This window comes from Nothobranchius furzeri, chromosome 14 (assembly GCF_043380555.1).
Source record: "Nothobranchius furzeri strain GRZ-AD chromosome 14, NfurGRZ-RIMD1, whole genome shotgun sequence".
Classification (NCBI taxonomy): domain Eukaryota; kingdom Metazoa; phylum Chordata; class Actinopteri; order Cyprinodontiformes; family Nothobranchiidae; genus Nothobranchius; species Nothobranchius furzeri.
Window position 1 is genome coordinate 60554497 of NC_091754.1, and position 26918 is coordinate 60581414.

Below are 26918 nucleotides of genomic sequence, written 5' to 3' on the forward strand. Positions count from 1 at the left end.
TCGTGTTTTTATCAGCTTCGCCGCCTTACTCACCTCAGACGAATCCTGAAACGGAGGCATTTGGAGTCAGTCATTCATGCCTTCATTACCTCTCGCCTGGACTATGCAAACGCCCTCCTCGTTGGTGTTCCGGACTCTGCCCTGAATCAGCTGCAGGTTGTTCAGAATGCTGCTGCCAGGTTCTTGACGGGTACACACCGACGTAGCCACATTACACCTGTCCTGGCACATCTTCACTGGCTCCCTGTCATTTTCAGAGTGCAGTTTAAGTTACTGACTTTTGTTTTTAAAGCTCTCAGTGACCTGGCACCTTCCTACCTTTCTGCCCTTCTCACTCCATATGTGCCCACCCGCTCGTTGAGGTCGGCTGACCTATTGCTGCTGCACACGCCGCGGATGAGGCTCAAATCGCGGGGTGAACGAGCATTTGTCCATGCTGCCCCAAAGCTATGGAACTCATTGCCCATTGGAGTTCGGCAGGCTCCATCTCTGGCGGTTTTTAAATCTCGTTTAAAGACCCACTTTTACACTTTGGCTTTTAGACAGTGACTCGTTTTAGTGTTTTATTGTGTCATTGTTTTAATGTGCTCTTAGTATTCATCATGTTTTCTCTGCTTTTAATTGAGATTTTATCCTTAGTTTTAGCTCCTTGTAATGGGTGTGTTTTGTTTTAGCCTGTGCAGCACTTTGGGCAGCTCCCATGCTGCATTTTAAATGTGCTATATAAATAAACTATGCTATGCTATGCTATGCTATTTACTCTCACTTGTCACCACATTTTTATTCAAAGTTTTAGAAACTTCTAAACACCCGATTGTTAAACGGGATCTACTGAACGGGTCATCAGGCATTGATGGAGCAGGAAAACAACTAAAACATTCTGGATAATGGATCTCAAGGACCAGTGTTATTCAGTTCAGGTCACCCAACTCTTAGGGGGTAAATTTCGACAAATTGTGGAATGAACTTTCCTTCTTTTTATCTTGTATTGAATATTATTTTTATATTTCTTTAATAATGTGCCAAATCCTCCTGGGACCAGATCTGTTGTTTGGAGTGATGCTTTTTTTTATTAGTCCAAGTTTTTTTTTTTTTTTTTGCATTAGAAGAACATCACAGATATTGACGCATAAATTTGATCTAAACCAGAAAATCTTTTCAGCCAGTTCCATGTGGCAGCTGTGCATTAGATCTGAGCCTTTTTTGTATTTATGAGCTAATTCAACTTTCTAAACAACTGGAAGTGATTCAATTTATTGCCCATTGCAGCAAAACAGTTGTTTCTGAGCCTAAAAGCATAAAATTGCATTCTGGGAAATGTAGGAAAACCACAAGCTGGGGCTCTTAGAGAAGCCTGGGGATGTTTTCTCGTTCTGCTAAATGAATATAAATGGCAGCAGTTTATCACTGAGTGTTTCCTGGAAAACCTGCGACGAGACACTTGGGTCATTGCAAACCTGCATCCGAGTGAAGCTCCGTTTAGGTTTAACGCGGAGGGATGAATGGAGCTCTTTCTAAACATCCCACACGGATACACACAGGCTAACCCAGCCGGAAGGCGGAAATCTGTTAGGAACGCAATCTCGGAGATGATCAACCTTCACACGGACACACACGCAACACGTCATGTTCTCGGATACACGACCAAGAGGTGAAAACTGCACAAGTCTCGCTTCCGAACTCGAGTCTGTTTCACACAGATCTACCATGCACTGACTTGTATTTCTGTCATAATGACACACACACACACACACACACACACACACACACACACACACACACACACACACACACACACACACACACACACACACACACACACACACCTTGTATTGCAGGTCAGGATGCTTCACAGGTCCAGACCTGCAAATGCAGGATGGTTTAGTGTGCCTTCACCAGCTGGTAAATGGTCTGGATTTGTACGCGCCCTCCCACAAGCCCCCCAAGGTGCTACACAATGCCGTCATTCATCCACACACTCCGTGGTGGCGATGAGCTACGATGTAGCCTCAGCTGCTCTGGGGCACACTGACATAGGTGAGGCCTGCCAAACACAGGCGCCGCCGGTCCTCCTGACCACCACCTAGGCGGGTTAAGTGTATTGCCCAAGGACACAACAGCAGCATTCTCTGGTGTTAGCCGGGATCGAACCTGTTTGTGACTGCTGGAGCTTCTTTACTGGTTTGTGATGTAAGAGACACTCACACAGGTCCGAGACAAAGTTGTAGTCTCATTCCTCTCGTCTCCAAGGAGTCTCCATGGCAGTGGCAGAATGAAACCGTGGCCTATGGGAGGTGTGTGTGTGTGTGTGTGTGTGTGTGTGTGTGTGTGTGTGTGTGTCCTACAGACCCAAAAGTCATTTATTCTCCACAGGCCAATCAGAGGACAAGGTTTGAAAGAGTCTAATCCGATTGGTGCATCCTTCCTGACCTTTATTTCTCACGACCAATCCCAGTGGAGCCGGCAGCCTGCAGGGCAACAAAGTGCTGCAGTAGGAATGAGGAAGAGTTTTAACTCAACGACGCTAACTGTGAGTGTGTGTTTGGTGTTTCTGGAAAGGAAATGCAAGAAGTAGGACATGTGTGAGCAAGACAGCACTAGTGTCGGGGCGACACACGCATCAAACCCAGAAAACAGCAGAAGAGTAGATGGATGAAGTAAAAAAAAAAAGCTCGTGGGATGAATGTGGGTCTAAACAAATATTTACACAGGATGATGCATGTGTTTATGACCACGCACTCCTCCTCTGCTCCAGTACTCATTTTTTTTGGTCTCATCTCCGTTGTTAATGGCCTCCGTGCTCCGAGTCCGAGTCCTCTTCTGCTGTTTTACTTTAGATATCAGGAATAAAAATGTTCTCAGAGCAGATGCCTACATTTTTGTGTGTGTGTGTGTGTGTGTGTGTGTGGGGGGGGGGGGGGGGGGGGGGGCTTGTTGTGTTCTTGGCCATGTTTTACTATTAAAAGACACAACCAGGGACATGTTTATGCTTGACTGAGAGTTTGAAGACAGATCTAAATAAAAGACCTACTGGAAGGAGATGAAAGGCTGGATGTAACGTCAGCTTTTATTCTCGGGAAGTCATTTCAGGACTGGACGTTGTTTTTTTTTTTGTTTGTTTTTTTTCTTCCATCAAGAATCTTTGTTCTGAATTCATCCTCTTACTGCTTCTTCTATGAAGGTGAAAGGCCGTGAAAGCCTGACCTCTTCATCAGCATGAGCTCTACCCTCTGTGTTGGGTCTCCCAACTCCTCCAGTTGTTGTAACACTCCTGCTTCTAGCCCAGAGACAGGAAACCAGTCGCTCACTCACAGTTAACCTAAACATGCATGTTTTTGGTGTGTGGGAGGACGTTCAGGACACGAGGCGTGCAGGTCGGATCACAGCTGACCCGTGTCACCCTGGACACCCTTTGACTCACTCTTATCTGGCAGGAGGCTTCGGTTCATTCAGACCGCGACATCTCACCACTACAGTTTCTTCCTCTCTGCAGCTGGACTCATGAACGACAATCCTAGAACTGCCCACTCCAGTCGCTTTGTTCCAGTCACCTGGTTTAGCTTCCAGTCAGGTTTTTGTAGAGCTCATTCTACTGAAACAGCTCTTCTTAGGGTCTCTAATGACCTTCTGACTCACAGTGATGCAGGGGACTGTTCTGTTCTGGTCCTGCTGGACCTGACTGCAGTCTTTAGACACTGTTGACCATCACATGCTACTGGAGAGGCTGAGAGACTGGGTAGGCCTATCAGGATCTGCTCTGGAGTGGTTCTCCTCTTATCTCTCAATGCTCCTTTTCTGTGGTCGTCTCCAAGTTTAGGTCCTCCACCACCTCCCTTACCCATGGTGTCCCACAAGGTTCTGTGCTGGGGCCTCTGCTCGTCCTCCTCTATCTGCTTCCTCTTCAGCACTTCCTGAGCTCCAGTGGACTTCAGGGTTCATTTCTAGATCCTGGTTCTGGTCTATAGGGCCTTTCATGGACAAGCACCATCTTACATTGGTGATCTTCTTAGTCCCTACACCCCCAGCAGGCCCCTGAGGTCCAGTGATCAAAGCCACCAGACTAAAGACCAAAGGTGACGGATCATCTGCTGCTGTGGCCCCCAGACTCTGGAACTCTCTCCCCCTGAGCCTGAGATCAGTGGACTCAGTGGTCTCCTTTAAAAAGCAGCTGAAGACTCACCTGTTCAAGCTGGCTTTTGTATGACCTTCTTCACCTCTCTCTCTTTATTCTGCTCTCCCCACCTATTCCACCTTCCTCAGGATCCACTGATTTCCCTTTTTCCTGTTCACTCTCTCTTAACTTTTTTAATCACAATTGTCTCTTTTTGCTCATTTTAAATATATTTTAAACATTTTCCAAATGCTTTTTTATATTTTTTACATTTTTTTGTTCTTGTGAAGCGCCTCGTGATTTTTATCTTGAGAGGCACTATAGGAATGATATTTTCTTCTTCTTCTTTACACCTCAACCGATTCACTTAGACTTGTATAGAGTAGCCATTTCTCTAATTGCCTCTCTGTATTATTATTAATATTATTTTATTGTGCTTATTTCTAAATTTCGCTTATCTTTTTTTTTGCACAAAGTACAGCAGTAATTTCCACACATATGGCAATAAAACCCTTCTGCTTCTCATTCTGAAGTCACAGCACCTGGAGAAAAACCATGCATGATGATTCTAACTGCACGCAGAGAGGACATAGCTGGGATTTGAACATGCAACCTTCTCACTGCAAGGCACAGTGCCAGCTGCTGCTCCACCACATCGAGTTGTCTTTTTTATTTTGAAGGTTACTTAGCAGCAGCTAGCTGTAGCACTTCCTGTGCAGCCTGGGCCACTTCCTGCTGGATTATCATAGTTCTTTGCTATTAACTGTCTACTATGAACATAACAGCCATATCACATTTTATAAATAACATTTATCAGAACTGCTTTAGAAATGTTTGAGGTTTAAAACTGCAATAGCATTTCTACAGAACTTTCAAATGCAAACATGGTCATGGTACTTTCACTCCTCCCCTCGGGTATCTTATCCTGGCTGCGTCCGCCGAGACCGGAAACCCAGAGTTGCCAGAGGAAACAAGATAGCGCTAAACACCAGCCGCTGTCTTTTAGGTCCAAACGTCTTTTGTTGTCCGTGACTTCAGATGGTGTTTTTCTATTTGGAACTCTGGAAGTTTGTCCTAAAGTTGAAGTGGTAGCAGCCGGCTGTTTCTCCTTCTCTGTTATTACGGAACGGAGAACCTCTCACACCAGTGGTGTTCTGTTGCTAAATGCACAAGTGCGTAAAGAATGGAGGACCCAGGGAAATGCGGAAGTGCAGCAGTTCGGTGAGACTGACAGTCGGGTGGTCCAATGGTTTCTTCCGGTCCGAACCGTGCTATTGGTGGAGGTTCTTAGACGAATGCGAGAAAACCACTTCATTTATTTTTTGTAATTTTTCTAATTTCCACAATACATTTATAGCTTTAGTGTTTTCACAATTTTTATTTAAGAGTGACAGAACGTTGCGCGCTAGGATGATGTCAACAACAAAACTACCTAAAAGAGTAGACTTACCTCTTACATCAGGAAGAATCCGCACGTTTCGAGCATTCTCCGTTCTTTCATAATCCGTTGTTGAATTGTGATCGGCAGAAGCTTTTCCCGTTCGCGCCTCACTTTTTTTTACAGCAGCGGCCCAAACGATCTCCTAACACGTGGATGTTCTGCTTCCTGATCATGTGACGTGTGACGTATGCGGATGAAGATCGGGTTTAGAGCTGAGATGTTTATTCTCACGGTGCGGGGGCTCGTCCGACGCCCACACAGTAAAAATGCAAATTACGACATTTTTTTGTTATTCATCAGTCGATTAAAGCTAGTCTGGTTTATCCCTATTGTCCTATTCCACATATAAGGAATGAATGGCAGAATAATACATCTTGTTTAGAGCAGATCATGTTTTACCACATTATGGGATCACCTAAAGTCCATGAAGCAATTATTTCAGTCTACCGGTTGTAAGCAGAGAAGAACCACTCTTGCTCTTGAGATGCAACCATTGTCGCCACTTCCTGTCTTGTTCCTGCTGTAGTGATGCTTAAACAAAGAACAATTTCAGAAGATGCCTGTCATGACTCCATTCAACAAGTGGTAACAAAGGTCTTTGTTTGATCTTTTAGGAGTTGGAGATCCTGGATATCAGCTTGATCAGGGACACAAGAACGGGAAAGTACGCCAAACAGCCAAAGGTTGGTAATGCGTCTTCAGGTTTGTGTGAGAGAGTGGGAGAGTGAAGCATCATCTCCTGCTGTCAGTCACTCTCTCCCCCATCAACAAATGTGACGATCATGTGTGTGCGTTGGCTGTATGTGTGTTTCCTCGCTTGGATGATGGTGCAAAGGTGATGGGGTGTTAATGAGTCTGCTGACAGATGGGCTGTCAGACAGGAAGTGATATAACCAGTGACTGTTGGTGAGGAAGTCAATGTGTAAGCAGATATATTTGGCCATGTTTCTATTAAAGCAGCTCATTAGGGTTGGACTATTCAAACCCTAAATATTTTGACATTAAAGAATGAGTAGATCAGTTTTGACAAGAAGATTCAAGCATTACGTGTGTATGTGTTACCGCTTTAGCAAAAGAAAAGTAACTGTGTTAGAGAAACCCTAAGTGGAGCTGAAGCTCCAGGATAGTCCTCGGTTCTCAGCTCACTTGACGTCTTGTAACCTTTGACCTTTTAAACCCATGGTATCCTCAGCACTGTCTGCAATGGATACATTAGACATGCCAAACTGTTGACTTCAAATGAACCTTTCTGATATGAAAGGTCCTGTTTTCAGCTTCAACTGTCTCTCATATCACTTTCTATGCAGATGATTCCCCAGTCTACATCAAACTAAGCTCTTCTCTCTTCCATGTCCACTAGCTCTTGCTACTCAAAGACCAAACTTCCTTTTATGTTCCTGAAATATGTCCATGGATACCAGATACTAGAACAAGAGCGTCCCTTTATCCTGTAGAAGACTACCGTAATTTCCGGACTATAGAGCGCACCTCAATATAAGCCGCACCAACAAAATAAAGGTTTTCTACACACACACACACCGCACTCGAATACAAGCCGCGGCGCAGCAGCCACATGCAGGTCTCCGGCGCACAGCGCATGTACGGCCATAACATAAGATAATTAGACAGAAAGACGCTACACGGAGGTTTTTCTTTGTTTTAATCCAACAAAACAAATTTTAAACACGGGTGAACGTGCCTGCAAGTGTAGTAAAGAAAACAGCACTGATAGCATTCATATTTCTGGATGGTTATAAAATAAAAACAGCACTGACACGTTATTACCGGTAATTTGCATGTTTAGAAGAAAAGAACAGCGCTGACACAGCATTAATAAGCCCTGGATGATTAGAAAATAACAACTGCACACAAAACATGCCTGGTTAGTAAATAAAACACACTTGCCTCCCAGAAGAAGTCATTCTCTCTCATCTTCCTCCTGCGCACTAAAGCCATTAAAGTCCTCTTCTTCAGTGTCAGAGTTGAACAGCCTCAGAAGAGCTTCGTCACATACCTTTTCTGTGGCGATGTCAGTGTCGCTGTCCGTGTTGCTGTCATCATCCCCGGGTGAAGCTGGCTTGAATGAGTTCTTCCCGCTGCCGTCTCCAGCGCCGAACCATGGATTCATTCATGCCAAGCTTACGTGCGGCAGCGCTGTTTCCTTCCTTTACTGCCAGATCGATGGCCTTCAACTTAAATGTGGCATCATATGAACTCATACGTGTAGTTACCATGATGAGGGGGTACGGATTTGAAACAAATTCTTCGTGGTGTCGCCTGCTTGCATGTGCTAAATTAAAATGAGCACTTTCTTCGATTTCCACTTTTGACTTCCACCTGTTTCACTTCCTGCTAAAGCGCCCCCTGCAGGTGGAGGAACATCTTCAGTAAAGCCGCACCTCATTATAAGCCGCATGGTTTAAAGCGTGGGAAAAAAGTAGCGGCTTATAGTCCGGAAAATACGGTAATTCCTTTAGAGAGCACCTCTTTCCCTATCCAACCTGTTCATACTTTCTAGTTCCCTATCTACTAAAAAGCTAAGTTTGATTAGATTTCTGACTCATTATCATGCGTGAACTTTTCCCGTTTCCCCCCAGAAAGCCGTTGAAGTGACAATGTTTCAACGCATGTCAAATGGGTCATCTTTAGGATATCAAAGCAAAACTATTATAGTTGAAAGCAGGTATGCAGGACTCCGTTTTTTTACTCAGGAGACCCAGTGGCACTGACAGCAGTACGGAGAGCCCTGCATGCAGCCATTGGGAGGTAGCCGTTGTTCAGAGAATGCCTCCCAACGCTGGTGGAAAGTTATTTAAACCATCACAGATTATGAGGTTCTCATGATCCACCTCTACCCTCTAAGTCCCACGCCCTCATTGAGGTTACAATCCTTTGTCAGGAGGAGAATAACTGACCAAAAGCAACATCCCTGGATGTTTCCACTGAGGTGCTATCTATCCAGATTTCTGGAGATCAGCTATTGTCCCTAATCCTAAAACACACGGCTGCAAACAAAATGCGTGAGTGGCACTCACTCTTAAATTCATGAAATGTGCGTACAGGAACAATGGTGCGATGCAGTATTGGCTGTCATTCTCCCTCCTCTTCACACCGGCTGTCCTCAGGGGTATGTCCCAAGCCCCCACCTGAACTCACTACTTACAAATAATTTCTCCATGAGATCAGAATCGTGTTTTGGTTTATGTTTGAAACGCCAACAACAAAAAGTGCACGCGCATGAGTTGTTCCTACAACCGACTGCATGAATGTTTGGGTTTCAGAAGCTGTGCTCTAATTTGCTTATTCATCACCCTTTTATTGGTCTTTACACAAATCCTCAGCTGAGTGCAGAACAGGTTTGAGCTGCCACCAGAAACTTGGACAGTAAAGTTTTTCCTTTATGCTCCGCTTTTAAATGGTGAAGTCAGGCAGGCACTAAGAGTGAACTATTATGGTAACACCTACATGTAAGGACTGAAAACTTGTAGGCACTTTGCTGCGTTGTGAGTAGCAGTGTGGACTTGCTTTTTTTTTTTAAAGTAAAATGCATAGGAGATCATTTAAATGCACAGCTATAGACAGGGTATCCGCGGGTCCTTAAAAAGTCTTAAAAAGTCTTAAATTTGCTTTTCCAAATTTAAGGCCTTAAAAATACTTAAAAATTACTAATAATCCTTAAATACAGTTTCCAAAGGTCTTAAATGACCAAAGACCCAATAAACAAGATTATTTTATTTCAATTTTCATGAATTTCTAGTTAGTGTTCAGCATTTTTTGTGTACGATGTTGGCGTAAGTGGAACCATACACATTCAGTTGGTTATGAAAGGGGGCTTTTTTAGATGAGCACATTAGCTGTTTAAGCTAGTGGGAGATTGCACCATGGGGTCGTGCAACTTTTATGGTAATGGATGGCTAGTCACACTTTCGCAACGTGGTTAGCACCGGTTCCAGGCAATAGCTGGAAATTATAGTTTAAATTTAATTTTAAAAAATAGCTTAAATTTGGTCAAAGTGGCCTTAAAAAGGTCTTAAAAAGTCTTAAATTTGGCTCCCTTAAACCTGCAGATACCCTGTATAGAGATATTCTGCTGGTGAGTTCAGTGCTAAGTTTGCGTTAGCATGCATTTGATTGCCCCTGCAGCTTCATTTCTATTTTGATTGGCTTTCATTTGGATTCTACTGTAGTTATATGTGTCTCAGAAAAACACCAGTCACTTCTTATTTTCCATGTGTAATTAGATGAATTAAACTTCAGCGTTTCAAAGAGAGCTTTAGTTTTGAGTACATTTCTCTACAGGTGAAACATCATTTCATGTTCTGGATGAACGGAACTTGTCCCAGGCAGCAGAGAGTAGGAATACATTGCATGTGAAAGTGCAACAAGACTTTCTGTCATATTTTGTTCTCAAATTTGACTAACTGGTTCATTCAACCTTTAATATCTTTGCATTTGTCCAGCCAGCTGTAATGCGCCGAAGCTCCAAAAGTCACCATAACAACTGGATTGAAAATAGGCTATCTGAGTTTTCTATGTATGCATGTATGTGTGTAGTACGTGTAACGCACTTTGTCGTTGAAGTTTCTCTGAGACATGATGGAACTAATTATTTAAAATTGAGAGATGGACTGAATATTTGAGTTAGTCTCTGGCTCAGATGGAGGACAGCATCATTTAGTTATTTGGTTTAGTGCCATGAACCACTTGGATCACATTTACAGCTCTCACGAGAGACAATTTTATTTCCTCATTGTTAAGGTGACAGTGTGTAATTTTCCTGGCGATGGGGGCAGTAGATACCTAAATCGTTGCAATTCAGCAATATTTTCGTGTTGGAGTAAGACCTTACCAACCCATTAGGATCAAAAAGCCCTGGGGAGTGCTAATTTTAGCAAGATAATAAGCACATCAGACTCCCTTTCATCACTGGCAACAAGCGAAGAGGTAAATATGTAAAACAACAACATTTAAGAACGACAAAAGTTTTGTAACCGTTTGTTACAAATCAGTAAAAGCATTGTGTCCTCATGGGCTGCTGTAGATGGAAACATGGCATCTAATACGGCGTCGCACAGAGACTTAGGGTGTTTCTCAGTGCCAAGGAACCTTGATGTCTTGGCCCCGCCCCGGTTGCCTAGGAGATACGTCATCGGGAGCCGCCAAGACGTGTTCCAATGTTCATGTTCTACCGAGGCGTGTGTTCTCCGTTTGTTAGCCGTTTAGCTAGCTGAGCGAGGATATCCAGGAGGTGTCTTGTAGCCTAGCCTTGGTCAAAAATTACCCAGAATACACCGCAGTACTTTCAAAAGGACGGCAGATCAGAAGCCGGCAGCTACTTCGAGGGCAAATTTCAAGTTTCAATATAAGTCAACTAATTTAAAATGGTTTTTTTTTAGATCTATTGTTGGTTAGTTGCTTAGTAGTTGCAGCTTTGGAGGCTAGCGGGTAGTACCTCGCTTATATATTTAATTTAACAAATATATACACAACTTTAAAAGTAAAAGGCTCGTTATAGATTTATATTGAAACTAATACGTATAAAATATAACGTTATCTCCCGTGTCACGTGACGTTACGTGACCGCCGTGGAAGCCGCGGTCACGTGATGCAAATCTGTTCCATTTAACCGTTTTCTTTGGCCAAGGAAGGACAGTGTCCTCGTAAGCAAGGCGACGGCCTCGCACGACATCGCCTCACAAGGCCAGGTGACCTTGGCGTTGAGAAATACCCTTAGACCCGCTCCCATGTATTTTAGACCTGATTTTTATGGTTATATGTTACGAAGCCGCAAACATTTTTCTACAAGTGGGCATCATTTCATTCATTTTCAACAACATTTCGATGGCTATTTCCAGAAATTAATCGTAAAAACTACACATTGTCTCTTTAAAACAAATGTTGAATTCATGGTTTCTCTGTCACCTGAGGTGTTCTGGTTTCTGTTCTTCTATCAGCAAAAGACGTTGGACCTAATCCCCAGCAGAGACGAGAACGACAATTTGCTCACCATTGTCTATGGCACTGACCTGGTCAACGTCACCTTCTACAACTTTGTTGCTCTTGAGCTTAACGTAGCAAAGGTAACCCTGAGAACCAACACTCTGTACCGTCCTTCCCGTTGGTCCTCGTTCCAGTGCAGTTAGCCTTTAGACACAAGGCTCACTTCACAATGTTGACACATCGCCATGTTTATGTTTGTGAGTTGTAAAGAGGGATTAATTTCTGTGCGTGCTTCATGTTACAACAGCTCGGTTTTAACACCAAAATCAGATAATTCTGTTTTGTCTTCAGCTTTGGGTAGACCAGCTCTTCGAGATGGCTACAAATAAACTTTCCCAAAATGCCTCACGGACCACCTACCTTCGCAAAGCGTAAGACGCGTGTCCCTTGTCCATTTGTTTCACAGGCTGTGGATGTTTTAAATGAAATGAGTTGTTTTTTTCTGTTTCAGTTACACTAAACTAACGCTTCAGGCCATAGATGGAAAGATTCCTCTGAAGAAGTGAGTAAAAAGTGACTTCTCAACTCTGTGCAGGATTTTAAATCTACTTCGACTTTCTTTTCCACTTTTTGGTTTCTCTCTTGTTCCCTTTTTATTTCAGCCAAGTGTTAACCTTGCTTTCCTGTCGTTCAGCCTTTTCACACATTTTTCAAGTAGTGGATTATTTAACAGTGTGACTGATCTAAGAGAACCTTTTTGTCTTTCAGTATTTATAAGATGTTTTCTGATAGAAAGCGGGTGGATTACGCTCTGGACAAAAAGGTAATATTTAAATACACTTTCACATGTAAAGGATTACTTCATGTCTGTAACTCATTATGGGTACTGTGTTAAGTTGCAATCATGGCTCACTTTTGCACTGATAATGATAAATGATCCATACTTGTATAGCGCCTGTCAGGGTCTCCAAAGTGCTTTATACTACAGTGAATTATTCATCCATTCACATGCACCAACAGGCAATTTGGGTTAAGTGCCTTGCCCAAGGGCAGCAGAATTATCTGTTGTGTGCCGGGTTTAAACCTACAACCCGCTCTACTTCCTGAGCTACTGCTGCCCATACATCTATATAGAGGACAGGGCACGATTGAATAGCATGCTTCCATCTGATGTCAGCAAACATCTGATTTCCTTGGTCAGTGGACTCAAATGGTCTATGGAACTAGGATTGGGACACTATTACATTTAACTGACACCATGTTTTGTAACACAAAACTTTAGTTTTGTAACATGTAATTTCGGTACATAACATGAAACTTTTATTTTGTAACTTGCAGAAAAAAATCAATGCACAAATTTCAAATCACAACTTTCAAGCACACATCTCAGTCTACAAGTACAAAACATTTTGTCCCAATTCTAGCTTGCTTCCCACAGGAATTGTCTTCGACAGAAATCCAAGACTTATGATTGGCTGGTCAGACAAAGCCTGTCGTTGGTTCTTTGGGAAGCAAGCTAGAATTGGTACAAAATGTTTTCTACTTGTAGACTTGAGTTTTGTAACTGTAGACTGAGATTTGTGTTTTGAGAGTTGTGATTTGAAACTTGCACATCGATTGTTTTCTGCAAGTAAAAAAATGAAAGTTTCATGTTGCATGCCAAAAGTTACGTGTTACAAAACAAGGGGTGTTTCTCAATGTCACGGCGATGTCTTGCGAGGCCGCGTGCCTTGCTTATGAGGACACTGTCCTTCCTTGGTCAAAGAAAACGGTTAAATGGAACAGACTTGCATCACATGACCGCGGCTTCCACGGCGGTCATGTAACGTAAATATATAACGAGCCTTTTACTTTTAAAGTTGTGTATATATTTGTTAAATTAAATATATAAGTGAGTTACTACCCGCTAGCCTCCAAAGCTGCAACTACTGAGCAACTAACCAACCATAGAAAACTTCTTTGGATCTAAAATAAACATTTTAAATTAGCTGACTTACATTTAAACTTGAAATTTGCCCCTGAAGTAGCTGCTGGCTTGCGATTCGCCGCCCTTTTGAACATAAGGCGGTGCATTCTGGGTAATTTTTGACCAAGGCTAGGCTACAAGACACCTCCCGTGTATCCTCACTCAGCTAGCTAAACGGCTAACAAACGGAGAACACACGCCTCGGTAGAACATGAACATTGGAACACGTCTTGGCGGCTCCCGATGACGTATCTCCTAGGCAACCGGGGCGGGGCCAAGACATCAAGGCGAGGCTCCTTGGCATTGAGAAACACCCTAGAAATGCATGCTACAAAATAAAAGTAACAGTTACAAAACCTGTTGCAAGTTATAAAGCTTAAGTTACATGTAATATTGTCTCAATCCTAGTTCCATAATTGTCCCCATGCATTCCGGTGCTATCGTAGACATCAAGTTAACCCCTCCCCCTTTTTAAAGTTATAGCTGCTAGCCAAAAATCTAAATAATGCGTGACTCAAAAAACTTCAGGAACACTTTATTGGGTGACTGGTGTTTATATGCACCCTTTTGAAGCTGAAACTGAAGCATGTTTGATGCAAATCGAGGTCTAAGTGGAACACAGCTCATTAAGACAGAGCTTGTTCATGATTATCAGCTGTTCTCTTCCTGGTGTTTTTCATCACAAGCTCCACTAGGTTCTGTTCCAGGTTGGACGTGCTGAGGGTTTGCTAGTGTTTTATATTGTGCGACGCAACAAGGATGTAAAATTTAAATTTTTATTGAGTATGGCAGTTTCATATGATGTCTTAGTTGTGTGCTAGTAGACTGGTGGTGTCACAAGTCCCATAAACCCATCACACCAAATGTCTGAAGTTGTCTTCAGTATCACAATATGACTTTGTAGATTGTCTGAAAATCCAGTCACTATTTTTCATCTCCAAACAATCATGTGATTTTTAATTGGTCGCCAGTGTAGTTAACAACAGACAGCCAGACAGACAGATGGAGACAGACAGTTTGTATGTGTAGAAGAATCAGTGCAGTCTGAACTTAAGATCAAATTGCTGTCACATTCTTTTTAGACAAACCAACGTGGGTTGTTTTTCCTCCCAATGTTGTACCTTGGCGCCTCCTGCTGGACACATGAAAGAACAGATTAAAATTTGCATGGAGCTTCAGTGAAACCCATAAAATACCTTGAAACCTTGTAGAGGTGCTGAAAAAAATCGATTCAAGTCTGAATCGGGATTCTTATTTACAAAGTTTCAGAATCGATTCCAGGAACTCAAATATTTGGCACGTTACAGGTTTGAGATGCACTTTTTTGATCTTTGTTAGGAGAGTCAGTACTCCGTTTACTTTTGTGCTCCCATAAATTGAGATGATTTATGTTTGAATCTGCTGATAAGAGGGCACTTGAATGTAATTGTTTCTATACTCAGAAATTTGAGATATTCTCATTTATTTTCTAAGTTGATAAATGAGTACTCAGGATTACTCATGTAACTTGTTTCTACACATACTTGAAAAGTATTTGACCGTATTACTTTCAAAGCTACTGTAGGTAGCTACAGATGTGTTATATTTTACAAGGTAAACAAAAATAAATGTTGCCTTTTGGTCAAAAGATTGTTTCCGTTTACAGTTTTAGAATCACTTTAGTTTACCTTATAAATTAGCTTTTTTGGAGCATGACCAGTTTAAAGTCAAATAAAAATGTCCCATAGCTTTAACTAACTTGTACAACAAAGTAGTTCATCCTGGAGCTGACACTCTTTGTTTATACTGATTGCGAATCGATTTAAATCGAGAATCGATTCTGAATCGAATCGGCACCCCCAAGAATCGGAATTGAATCAAATCGTGAGTTGCTCTGAGATTCACATCCCTACTACCGTGTATTTAAAACATCTTTTTACAAGGATGTTAAGTGTAAGTTTGGAATTGAATAACTACATGATTGGAACTCCAGTCACACCCAAACCTGATTACTAGCCTCCATCAACCTGCACAACCCCCCTGCTCGTCTTATCACCATGGGAAGTCGAGCATTCAGCAGGTCTGCCCCTCCCTCTGGAATTTATTACCCGCTGGACTCAGAAACACCACTACTCTTCACCATTTCAAGGCTCCAAACTCACCTGTTCAAACTGCCTTTTCCCTGTGACTGTACTTTGTGTTTTACCTCGGTTTCATATTTACTAGTTATTCACTGTAATTATTGTTCCTCTGTGTTTCAAACGTTTTACTTCCCTTGGATTTTAAGAAAGGCGCTCCAAATAAAATGTATTATTATTATTAGTAGTAGTAATATTAGAATTAGGAATAGCTTCAATTGAACCTGTCTGAAAACATGAAATAGGCTAAAAGATCTCAAAAACCAACTCATAATTTCCTGTTTTGATCAAATGCTAATAAAAAAAATACTTGTTTTATATTAAAGTCTGTTTTATATTAAGTCACTCTTAAGTGACTCTTCTCATACTTAAGGGAGATATCCTGAGCACCAGTGACATAAAACTGGACATTTTAGGTGTTTATGTTGTTTTTCTTTTCCTTCTGTTTGGTGTCACAATCCTGTCTGTCGCCTGTCAGCACGTGACGGCTATAAATCTTGAGGAATTTACGTGGGACTTTTTCACTGGCTTTCTTGACAAAGCTTGTGGACGGCCTGAACTCCAAACAATCCTTGAGGAGAGGTATGACAAAACTGGCTTTTCATTAACATTGCTCCATGTGGCCCTACTGAGGAATACGTGTTTCAGAAGAGGATGGATGGATGGATGGATGGATGGTTGGTTGGATGTTACGTTGGTTGGATTTATGGATGTTTGGTTGGTTGGTTGGTTGGTTGGTTGGATGTTTGGTTGGTTGGATGTATGGATGTTTGGTTGGTTGGATGTATGGATGTTTGGTTGGTTGGATGTATGGATGTTTGGTTGGTTGGATGTATGGATGATTGGTTGGTTGGATGTATGGATGATTGGTTGGTTGGTTGGTTGGATGTATGGATGTTTGGTTGGTTGGTTGGTTGGTTGGATGTATGGATGTTTGGTTGGATGGATGGTTGGATGGATGTTTGGTTGGTTGGATGTATGGATGTTTGGTTGGTTGGTTGGATGTATGGATGATTGGTTGGTTGGTTGGATGTATGGATGATTGGTTGGTTGGTTGGATGTATGGATGATTGGTTGGTCAGTTGGATGTATGGATGATTGGTTGGTTGGTTGGATGTATGGATGATTGGTTGGTTGGTTGGATGTATGGATGATTGGTTGGTTGGTTGGATGTATGGATGATTGGTTGGTTAGTTGGATGTATGGATGTTTGGTTGGTTGGTTGGATGTATGGATGTTTGATTGGTTGGATGTATGGATGTTTGGTTGGATGGATGGATGGTTGGGTGGATGGATGGTTGGATGGATGTTTAGTTGGTTGGATGTATGGATGTTTGGTTGGTTGGTTGGATGTATGGATGTTTGGTTGGTTGGTTGGTTGGATGTTTGGTTGGTTGGGTGGATGGATGTATGGATGTTTGGTTGGTTGGTTGGATGGATGTATGGATGTTTGGTTGGTTGGATGTATGGATGTTTGGTTGGTTGGATGTATGGATGTTTGGTTGGTTGGATGGTTGGATGGATGTATGGATGTTTGGATGGATGGATGGATGGATGGATGGATGGTTGGATGGATGTTTGGTTGGTTAGATGGATAGATTGCTTGCTAAGAACTGTATTTATCCTGCTGAATCCTTAATATTAGCCCTCATATAACCTTTACATTTTCTAATGTTTCTGGTGTTTGAGCACAAAAAAATGCACAAACAAAACTTTCTATAGAAATATTATATAATATTTAATATGTCCCAATGTTTACATGAATTTCATCCTTGGCTTCAGTTATTACAAAATATTATTTGAAAAATGTATGTTTCTGAGATTTAACCCCTTTATTGCCATGCTTATTATGATCAGTACCAGAATTGTGAAAAAAGGTAAAAAAAAAAAAAAAATTCTAAATCTGTTCATTTTTTGTGTTTTATGTTCAGATGACCTGTTTTGGGGTTATCTGTCAGTCTTGGAGTGTCACAAATAGGCGTAAAAACATTTTTTTGCTCACTTCATAGTTTTTGTGTAATTTTTTAGTTTAAAAAAGTCACAATTTGAACCTTACTGCAAAAAACAAAAATGCAGACACCATACTTCCTCATAAGATACTTCATAGCTCCCAAATTCTTCAGTATATTTGCATTCCTGATATTTAACCCTTTTATTTCCCCCTTTATTGTCAGGTGCATGATCATAATCAGAAATGTAAACAAATGAAAAAATATAAACTTGTTTGTATGTTATGTCCAGATTAGGGATGGGTACCTTTGACATTTGAGTGTTTAATAGTTTAATTCTCTTTTATAATTAAATATATATTTTTCTCAATATATAACCATATTTGATAAATATCAGGATAAATAACATACAACTGTTTGTATTTTAACATGGTCCTTGTAGTTTTATAAGCTGATAATTAAACTGAAGCAAACATCTTTACTGTGAACTAAATTTACTGTGTATCTTCATTCCTTTTGCCGTCCTTTTTCATTTGATTTTTCCTACTGAGAAGTTAGAATTTCCGAGGAGAAAGCGAACGCACCATTAGCTGATAACAATGGTGGCAATGGAAGCTAACATATCAAGCTAACGTTATCTTAAACAGTTTATTTAGCTGCTGGAGCAGATTAAAACGATGATGCCTCACACTTAGATCGTTGTCGCTGGTTTCATCTTCACCCAATCACCCGTCGCATTTAGTAAAGTGAAGCCAAACTTTAGAGCGCGTTCATGTTCTTCTAGTCGGAAATTTAGAGTTCCGTGGAGAAAGCGAACGCACCATTAGCGAAACGGAAGCTAACAAATCAAGCTAACGTTATCTTAAACATTTTATTTACCTACCGGAGCAGATTAAGATGAGGATGTCTCACTTAGATCGTTGTCGCTGGTTTCATCACCCAGTTACCCATCACATTTAGTGAAGTGGACCCAAGCTTTAGCGTGCGTTCTTTCTACCATGCTGCTCTGTTTACAACTCGCTCGCAGCGACGGATGACATAACGCTCTTGCGCATGCGCAGCTGTCTAGGCAAGTTCTCGTTATGAAGGACGGGTACCGAAACGAGGCACCGTTTCAAATGACGTGAATCGGACAGTCGGTACTATGGAATTTGGTCGGTACCTGAAAAAGTACAGAATTCGGTACCCATCGCTAGTCCAGATGATTTGTTTTGTGGGCAAATTTTCAACACATTGGAGTGTCATGAATGGGCATACAAATATTTTCATTCAGCTTATTTTCTTTGAATGCAGCATTAGTTATTGCCTCGGTATACATAGGGAAAGTGCGCAATCTAGTGGAAAACATTAAAAACTCCAAATTGAGTCTGCAACCGGCCTGGGAACCCAGACAGACAAAAGATTATGGTGATATTTTTGCTCATTAGAAAAATAAGGATTTACATGGAAGTCAATGGCACAAAAACATGCACCAACACCAGTAACGTTACAAAACTTTTTAACCGTTGTATTGAATGGAGAACAGCAATTTTTCTCATTTGTTTTTTGTAATTCCCCCCAAAACACACAACCTCCCAATAAATTAGATAAACTGCACTAGCATAGCCAAAGTTATTCATAAAAACACACCTGTCTGCATAAAAACATGCACTAAGGACATTATTAGAGCTGTTGCTGTAATGTTAGGAGTCCTGCACACACTCACTAGTTGATAAACATTTGTCTTCTCTGAAGTGGTTCCAGGAACAAACCATTTATCACTTTGGACCAGTTCACAACCTTCCTCAACACTAAGCAGCGCGACCCCAGGCTGAATGAGGTGTTGTACCCTCCGCTGAAAAAGGAGCAGGTCCGACAGATCATGGAGAACTACGAGAGCCCAAGCCACCTAGACAGAGGTCAGAAACGCTTTATTAATTATTCATCACTCACCGAACTACTGGCAGGTTGTGACCTTCATGTAAGAGATGTTTCCCCAATAAGTGACTTAAACAACAGCAGCATGACATTGAAACACACTGCAAAAAAGGATTTATAAGAAAGTTTAAACATTACATTTCAGACATTTTACCTCTAATTTCTGTTTTATAAAATCATAGAAAGCTGCATTACTTAAAATAAGGTAAATATTCTTAAAAATGATCCAGCTCTTCTTGTTTTGAGTAAAAGAGTCAATTCAGTTTGTTTATATAGCGCCAAATCACGATGAGCCGTCTCAAGGCACTTCACAAATTAAAACGTCCCAGTTGAGTCCAGTTCCTTATGCCAATTTAAAGGTTTCCTATGTAAGACTGCATCAAGTCACTGACTTGTTGTGTCAGAGTCTTTACAGCAGTCCTCATGCTAAGCAAGCATGTAGCGACTCTGGAGAAGAAAAGTCCCTTTTACCAGGAAGAGCCCTCCAGAGAATCCTGGCTCAGTATAAGTATGAATATCAATCAATCAATCAATCAATCAATCAATCAATCAGCGTTTATTTGTTTAGCACTTAATCGTGCAATACATGCAACTCAAAGTGCTTAACAAAATAAAAAGGCCCCGCATGCCCTCCCATCCCCAGAATTTTTAAAAACAGTCTGACAATAAAAAACCCTTCACAACACTCATCCTCCGGCACACGCACGCACGCACACACACACACACACACACGCACACACACACACACACACACACACACACACACACACACACACACACACACACATACATACATGCCCCCTTCCCCATGGTAAAAAACACGATTGACTGAGATCAGATGAGCCAGACCACAGATCCACAGCAGCAGCTGAGGCACTGACACAGGGCATCCAAGGCAGGGAGGGCAGAGACCCCCCCCCCCCCCCCCACCCCCACCCCCCACCTCCACCTAGGCACACCTGGAAAGCACCCAGGCCACCACAGCCGACCACCGCCGCCGGGGCAGAGGGCTCCCACAGAGAAAGCACTGGAAAAAGGTTAAATCAGGGTTAAAATATAAAATCAAAAGAGCTAAAATGAGAATTGTAATATAAAAACTTATATAGATATTAATAGCAAACTAAATCAAAATTTTTTTTTGCTTTTGCTAGTTTTAGGACTTCTAGCTAAGCAACTATTGCTTACCCCATTAGCAGGAAAAGGGAATCTGGATCCTAATTGAGAACATTTACCTTATTTTAACTCATGCTTTTTCATATAGTGAAGAATTTGTTTCTTTTCAGACTAAAACTAAGACAAAATGTCTAAATACTAGTGTGTGTGTGTGTGTGTGTTATGTTTTTATTTACTTTCTTATAAATCCATTTTTTCAGTGCAGTTCTGAGTGTGATTTAGTTTTCTCTCTCTTGCAGACCAGATCAGTCTGAAGGCTTTCAGTAACTACCTGGCAGGAGAGGAAAACAACATTGTACCTCCAGAAAAGCTCGACCTCATGGATGATATGAACCAACCGCTGTCTAACTACTTCATCAACTCCTCCCACAACACATACCTCACTGGTAAAAGCCTTCGTAATGTCAACTCTATCATGCTGCAGTTATTTCTTCTGCGTCTGATCCTGATTGGAATTTGTCTGCTGTTCTTTAGTGGGTCAGTTGACTGGCATGTCGTCGGTGGAGATGTACCGGCAGGTTCTGCTGACCGGCTGCCGCTGCATCGAGCTGGACTGTTGGAAGGGCCGATTGCCAGATGAGGAGCCCTACATCACCCATGGGTTCACCATGACCACCGAGATCTCATTCAAGGTGGAACACAGAACTTTATTCGTCACGTCACACTGTCCCTTAACATTCATGGACTCAGCCGTCTTTACTCGCGACGGGGAAGCCTGTTGTTGGTTTAGCGACCATGTAACAGCAGAGAACCTCTCAGCTAGTAGAAGCTAACCATTAGCATTAGCAACTCCACCACACAGCAGAAATCCTTGTGTTGTAGGTGAAGATAAACTATCACTGTTGCAGAGCAAATAGTCAGTTAACCAGTTGCTGTTAACCATTCAGAGTACTGCCACTTTATCGTCCAGCTAACTTTGTCGACCTTAAACAGGAGCACCAGAGCTTTTTTTCTCTAAAGACTTACCAGGCATTCATTCCTATTAGAGAACGCTGCAAATATATTAAAATGTGAGAAAAGGACCTTTTTAAATAGTTCTTGAAAAAGAAACTCAATATAAAGGTTTTCTGAATTTTATTTCCACACATTTAGACCATTCTGTAGTTAGGTGATAGTTTCTTCTTGTAAACTGTAAACTCTCATAGATAAAAGGCAAAAGAACATTCCTCTCCAACTGCAGAAGCAGGAATCACATTTTGCGTAATTTTGGTGGCTCATTATTCAGTTTCGGCACAGTTTGTACTCAGAAAATCAATTTTCCCCCATATTTATTAACTAGAAATAAAACATTTTCATACTTTTCCTGTAATTTAACATTTAACCACCTGTAGTAACAGCTAGAGGCACACCAAGAAGTTTTCCGGCCATCAGAGTTGGCAAATATTCAACATGGATCAGCTGAATCAAAAATCTGATTTTTTTTTTTTTGGTCTTTGAATGCATCACTGCTACAGCAACACAAACAGTAACTGGTTCATTAATCATGAAAGGAGATGCCGCGGACGGATCACAAGACAACGATTCCTGTTGATTATTTCACTCTGACATCACCTGGTATCTGCAGGTCGAAGCTGTTTTCTTGTTAGTCCACTTTAGCCTGTCCCTCTCTCCTCCCGACTACAGGAAGTCCTCGAGGCCATAGCAGAATCAGCTTTCAAGACCTCAAACTACCCCGTCATCCTGTCCTTTGAAAACCACGTGGACTCGTAAGTGCTCTCCATAATCATCCCCGGAGTATTATTAAAGGGTTCAAATGGAAGAATCTCAGCCTAGAGGAGTTAACAATGCTAATCTCTAAGATTTCATACGGAGCCTAAGTCACGCCCACCTACTTCCGGGACCACGGGTCCTCGGAAGAATGAAAAAATTAATCCAAGTCAACGGGCTAAAAACACTATTTTCTAATTCCGCTTGTTGTGCCATGGATTTCACACATGATGTTGGTGAATTTTAAAGAAGCATTTTGATACCAAGAACGCGCTTATTTTTGCAAGGGGGAACGCCATTTAAAATTTTGTGTGAAAATAAGTCCAGGACTACAGATGCGCTTAACGAAAGTGACGTCATCGAACCAGACACGGAGAAAAACAGACAGAAAATGGCTGTAAGTTCAGCAAACTTCCCACAGGAGGAAAGAACCACCATAAATCTGGTCATGTGGTATGTAGCGGCTACGCTAGGGGGGAGGAGATTATGTGGTGACGTCACATATGCGACGTGCCGATTTCTGGTGTGTAGTCATGCTAATTATGAACTTTTACAAGCTGATAAATCTCAAAGTACGTGACAGGCGCGGTCGAAACACCCATCATTACTTTTCATTTAAATTGCAGTAGAACATATGTGTGATCCAGGGCGTAAGGCAGAGCGGGTTAGAAAAGAACTCTTTTAGCCCCGTTGACTTGCATTCATTTTTTCATTCTTCCGGGACCCCATGAGCCGACCGGAAAGGGAGGAGACTTAAGCCGGGCGTACTATGTGTGACTTTTTCACTTTTTTGAGCCGATTTTCCACTCGTGCGAGAATCCACAAGATCGGGCCGAGTTTTGCGCCGAGCATCGTGTAGTGTACAGGGGGTTACGAGAGGCGATTAACACCACGTGACCAGCTACCGATCCGCAATCGTGAGCTCACACGGACTTCTGGAGTGTTTGGTATTTTGCTCGTTCCTCGTGAGGGTATCGCACTGTTGAAGCAGCGCAGCGAGCGGCTGCAACCCAAAAAATACCAGAACCGTTCACGGTGCATGCGCATGCATCAACACAGCTCGCCTGCTATTTCCCGAATAACACACGTTGTTCGTTTTATTTCTAAACGTTGTTTTTACTCACAGTGACAAGGATTGTCAAGAAAGCGTGTTTGTCGTGTTCATGTCAAATTAAACTGATCGCAAAACACAGATTTACTTTCTTTATTTCGTTTCCTCATCCAACCCCCATAAATCCCTGTGTGTCCTCCTGCAGCACTCCCGCAGGACAACAGGCAAAACAAGACAAAAAAGTCTGACGTGTTGAGTAAAAACTGCTATTTTTAGCATATTTTTAGGGCCGACGTGTTGCTACCAGACGTACAGTGTGAGCAGTCAGGTCGCATCCAAGAACTGGGTCGTGCAGTGTGAGCGCATGACTCGTGAGATCTGCCCTGCGAGGAAGTCGTACAGTTTGAGCTGAAGCCGAGTGCTATAAGTGAAAAAGTCGCACAGTGTCCGCCCAGCTTAAGACTCCCTATAGAGGTCACACTACAACAATTTTACAAATCTTTATCAGTTTTACATTACTTGGTTATTTTAGATACAAGAGAATTTGTGGGTATTTTTGGATGAAACGAGCTAGCGATAGCATTTTTGCTCCCAAACAGAATGTTGTCACATGTTTGCTGGAATAACATGAATTTATGGGAGACTCGAGAGGTAATCCACTTGAGTATCAGACCTTGCTGTGACTAGCCGTTAGCTCAAAGTACGTGACTGGCACGGTCGAAACACCCAAGAAAATGTCGGAAAAGGGTAGAATGCTTTCTCCGGGTCAGGGATGAGGTCCTGTCTCAAGTGGAGGAGTTTAAATTTCTCAGGTCTTGTTCATGAGTGAGGGAAAACTGGAGCGTGAGATCGATAGGCGGATTGGTGCTGCGTCTGCAGTGAAGCAGGTGTTGTACCGATCTGTCGTGGTGAGGAGAGAGCTGAGTCAGAAGGCGAAGCTCTCGATTTACCGGTCGATCTACGTTCCTACTCTCACCTATGGTCATGAGCTTTGGGTAGTGACCGAAAGAACGAGATCGCGGATACAAGCGGCTGAAAGTAGTTTTCTCTGCAGGGTGTGTGGGCTCTCCCTTAGAGACAGGGAAGCTCGGTCATCTGGGAGGGGCTCAGAGTAGACCTGCTGCTCCTCCACATTAAGAGGAGCCAGTTGAGGTGGCTCGAGCATCTAGTTAGGATGCCTCCTGGACGCGTCCATGGTTAAGCTTTTTGGGCACGTCCAACTGGAAGGAGACCTAAAGTAAGACCCCGGACATGTTGGACAGACTGTGTCTCTCAGCTGGCCAGGGAGCGCCTTATTCCCCCGAAAGAGCTGGCCCAATTGGCTGGAGAGAGCAAAGTCCGAGCCTCTCTCCGGATAAGCAGAAGAGAATGGATGGATGTAAACAAAATAGGTTTTTAAATTTTAATCTAAAATCTTGGAATACTTCCTGCATACCTTTTGATTTCTTCTGAGTGGCCCTAACATTGTCTGTCATTCTTAACAGGAGCATTTGCTTTTAAACTTTTACCCTTAAATTGGTGAAATAGAACTTACCATGATCTCTGGTGTAAAACAAGCTATCATTTCAGACCCACCCAGCAGGCTAAGATGGCGGAGTATTGCAAGACGATCTTCGGAGATGCGCTGCTTATCAATCCACTGGAAAAATTCCCGGTAAGGATCGTGGTTGGCACTGTGACATTAAAGCATCAAATTAGGGATATCCCGTTCCGATATCAATATCGGAAGTAATTCGATATCGTCCCAAAAACAGTGTATCGGATTATATCAGACGGCATCAAAAATCTCCGATATAAGCGGTTCGTTAAGGTTCACATTTTTGAAACCAATGGTTAAGAAAAAATAGTCATTTCTTTCATACTCACTATTATTGGCTCTTGTTCTTTGAGTAATATCACCTGATCAAGCCTTTCATACATTCCAAACTACGAAATATGTAAAAGTATGTATGATTTGTGCTGATATCATATTGGATTGATATCTGTATCGGTCAGTACTGAAGGCTGAAATATCGGTATCGTATCGGAAGCAAAAAAGTTGTATCGGGACATCCCTACGTCAAATATATAATTAGTTACTGAAGCAGCTTTGTTTAACGCCTCGCTGTGGTACTCTCTTCTGGTTGAAACTACCATTTTCTTCATCCTACGTGATTCCTTTAGCTGGTCCCAGAACAGCCACTTCCTTCACCGCAGGACTTGCTAGGAAAGATCCTTGTTAAAAACAAGAAGAAACCCGACCTGTCCGTAAAGTCCCTGGAAGAGGCGGGACTCAAAGGTGAGAAAGTTCTGCACTAGGATGGGAATAAGGGCCTTTTCACATTGCGCATTAATTAACCACATTCACATTTACAATCACTGATTTCAGCTGGACTCATAAACAATGTTGTCTGTCGTCTTTATCCCATCTTATTAGAGCTGGAACCAGAAAGTGAAGAAGAGGACACTGAAGAAACGGCCGCGGAAATGAACAAGCCTTATTCTGATGAGGTAAGAGACCTCGAGGATGGTTGATGCTTGATGTTGCACAGGCTAACTGATGGCTTCATGCTGTTGGCGTCCCTCAGGGTACCGCCTACCGAGAGGTCATTGCCACAAAGGAAATGTCGACTCTCGTCAACTACATCCAGCCTGTTAAGTTCAAGTCTTTCAATGATGCAGCCAGTGAGTGTGCTCAGTGAGAAGGAAGACTAAAAGATGCTTGTCTCACATGCACTACTAGATACATTAGCTTGTTTCTTGTTTTCCAGAAAAGAAGAGGTTGTATGAGATGTCTTCGTTTGTGGAAACTAAAGCTATGGACTTGCTGAAGAACTTCCCTTGCGAGTTTCTGGAGTATCCTAAGAAGCTTTTAATTATTTCATAGTTCCTTCTGTCATAGGACACTTAATTGAAATAGATTTTAAACCATTAAATCAGACAAAGACGGGCATGTCTAAAGTGCAGCCCGGGGACCAGGTTCTTGTTCCGAGCAGCTGATATGAACTTAATTCGGCTATGTTGAAGGTAACTTGGCTCAACGTTAGAAATAAGGGGCCATCATCGTGGGTGGGGGTGCTTCTGATCAGGATGCCTTCTGGTCACCTGTGTCAATGCTTAACAGTACTTCTCCAGATACAACAAGAAACAGCTGAGTCGAATCTACCCCAAAGGAACTAGGGTGGACAGTTCCAACTACATGCCCCAGCTCTTCTGGAATATTGGTTGCCAGATGGTTGCGCTAAACTTTCAGACTCCTGGTATGAGCGAACAAAGTTCCAAGCTTTAGTGATCGAATAAATAAGCTGCCTACTGATTTCAAACAAATGTTAATCTTTCTTTCAACAGTGTTTTTCCCTCCTTTCCTCCCATTCAGATCTTCCCATGCAGTTAAACATGGGGGTATTCGAGTACAATGGCCGCAGCGGCTACCTGCTAAAACCTGAGGTCATGAGACGGACGGATAGACAATTCGACCCTTTCACAGACAGTATAGTGGATGGAATAGTGGCCAATGCGTTCAGAATCACAGTAAAGATAAAGACTCTGTGTTTTTAAAGTAAGAGT

The 26918-nt window shown here is 42.2% G+C and overlaps 1 protein-coding gene across 1 annotated transcript in view; it reads left to right on the forward strand.

Moving 5' to 3' along the window:
• The window catches only part of plcb3 (phospholipase C, beta 3 (phosphatidylinositol-specific)), a 100030-nt gene that overhangs the window by 53064 nt on the left and 20048 nt on the right, over nt 1-26918 (forward strand). Inside the window, exons 3-19 of the mRNA XM_015946546.3 lie at nt 6167-6235; nt 11507-11632; nt 11844-11923; nt 12004-12054; nt 12261-12315; nt 16054-16157; nt 19259-19422; nt 20854-21000; nt 21089-21246; nt 22238-22320; nt 24942-25026; nt 25536-25650; nt 25789-25862; nt 25940-26036; nt 26123-26207; nt 26487-26611; nt 26728-26882. Of these exons, the coding sequence (XP_015802032.3) occupies nt 6167-6235; nt 11507-11632; nt 11844-11923; nt 12004-12054; nt 12261-12315; nt 16054-16157; nt 19259-19422; nt 20854-21000; nt 21089-21246; nt 22238-22320; nt 24942-25026; nt 25536-25650; nt 25789-25862; nt 25940-26036; nt 26123-26207; nt 26487-26611; nt 26728-26882 (1773 nt within the window). The remainder of the gene's footprint in view (nt 1-6166; nt 6236-11506; nt 11633-11843; nt 11924-12003; nt 12055-12260; nt 12316-16053; nt 16158-19258; nt 19423-20853; nt 21001-21088; nt 21247-22237; nt 22321-24941; nt 25027-25535; nt 25651-25788; nt 25863-25939; nt 26037-26122; nt 26208-26486; nt 26612-26727; nt 26883-26918) is intronic.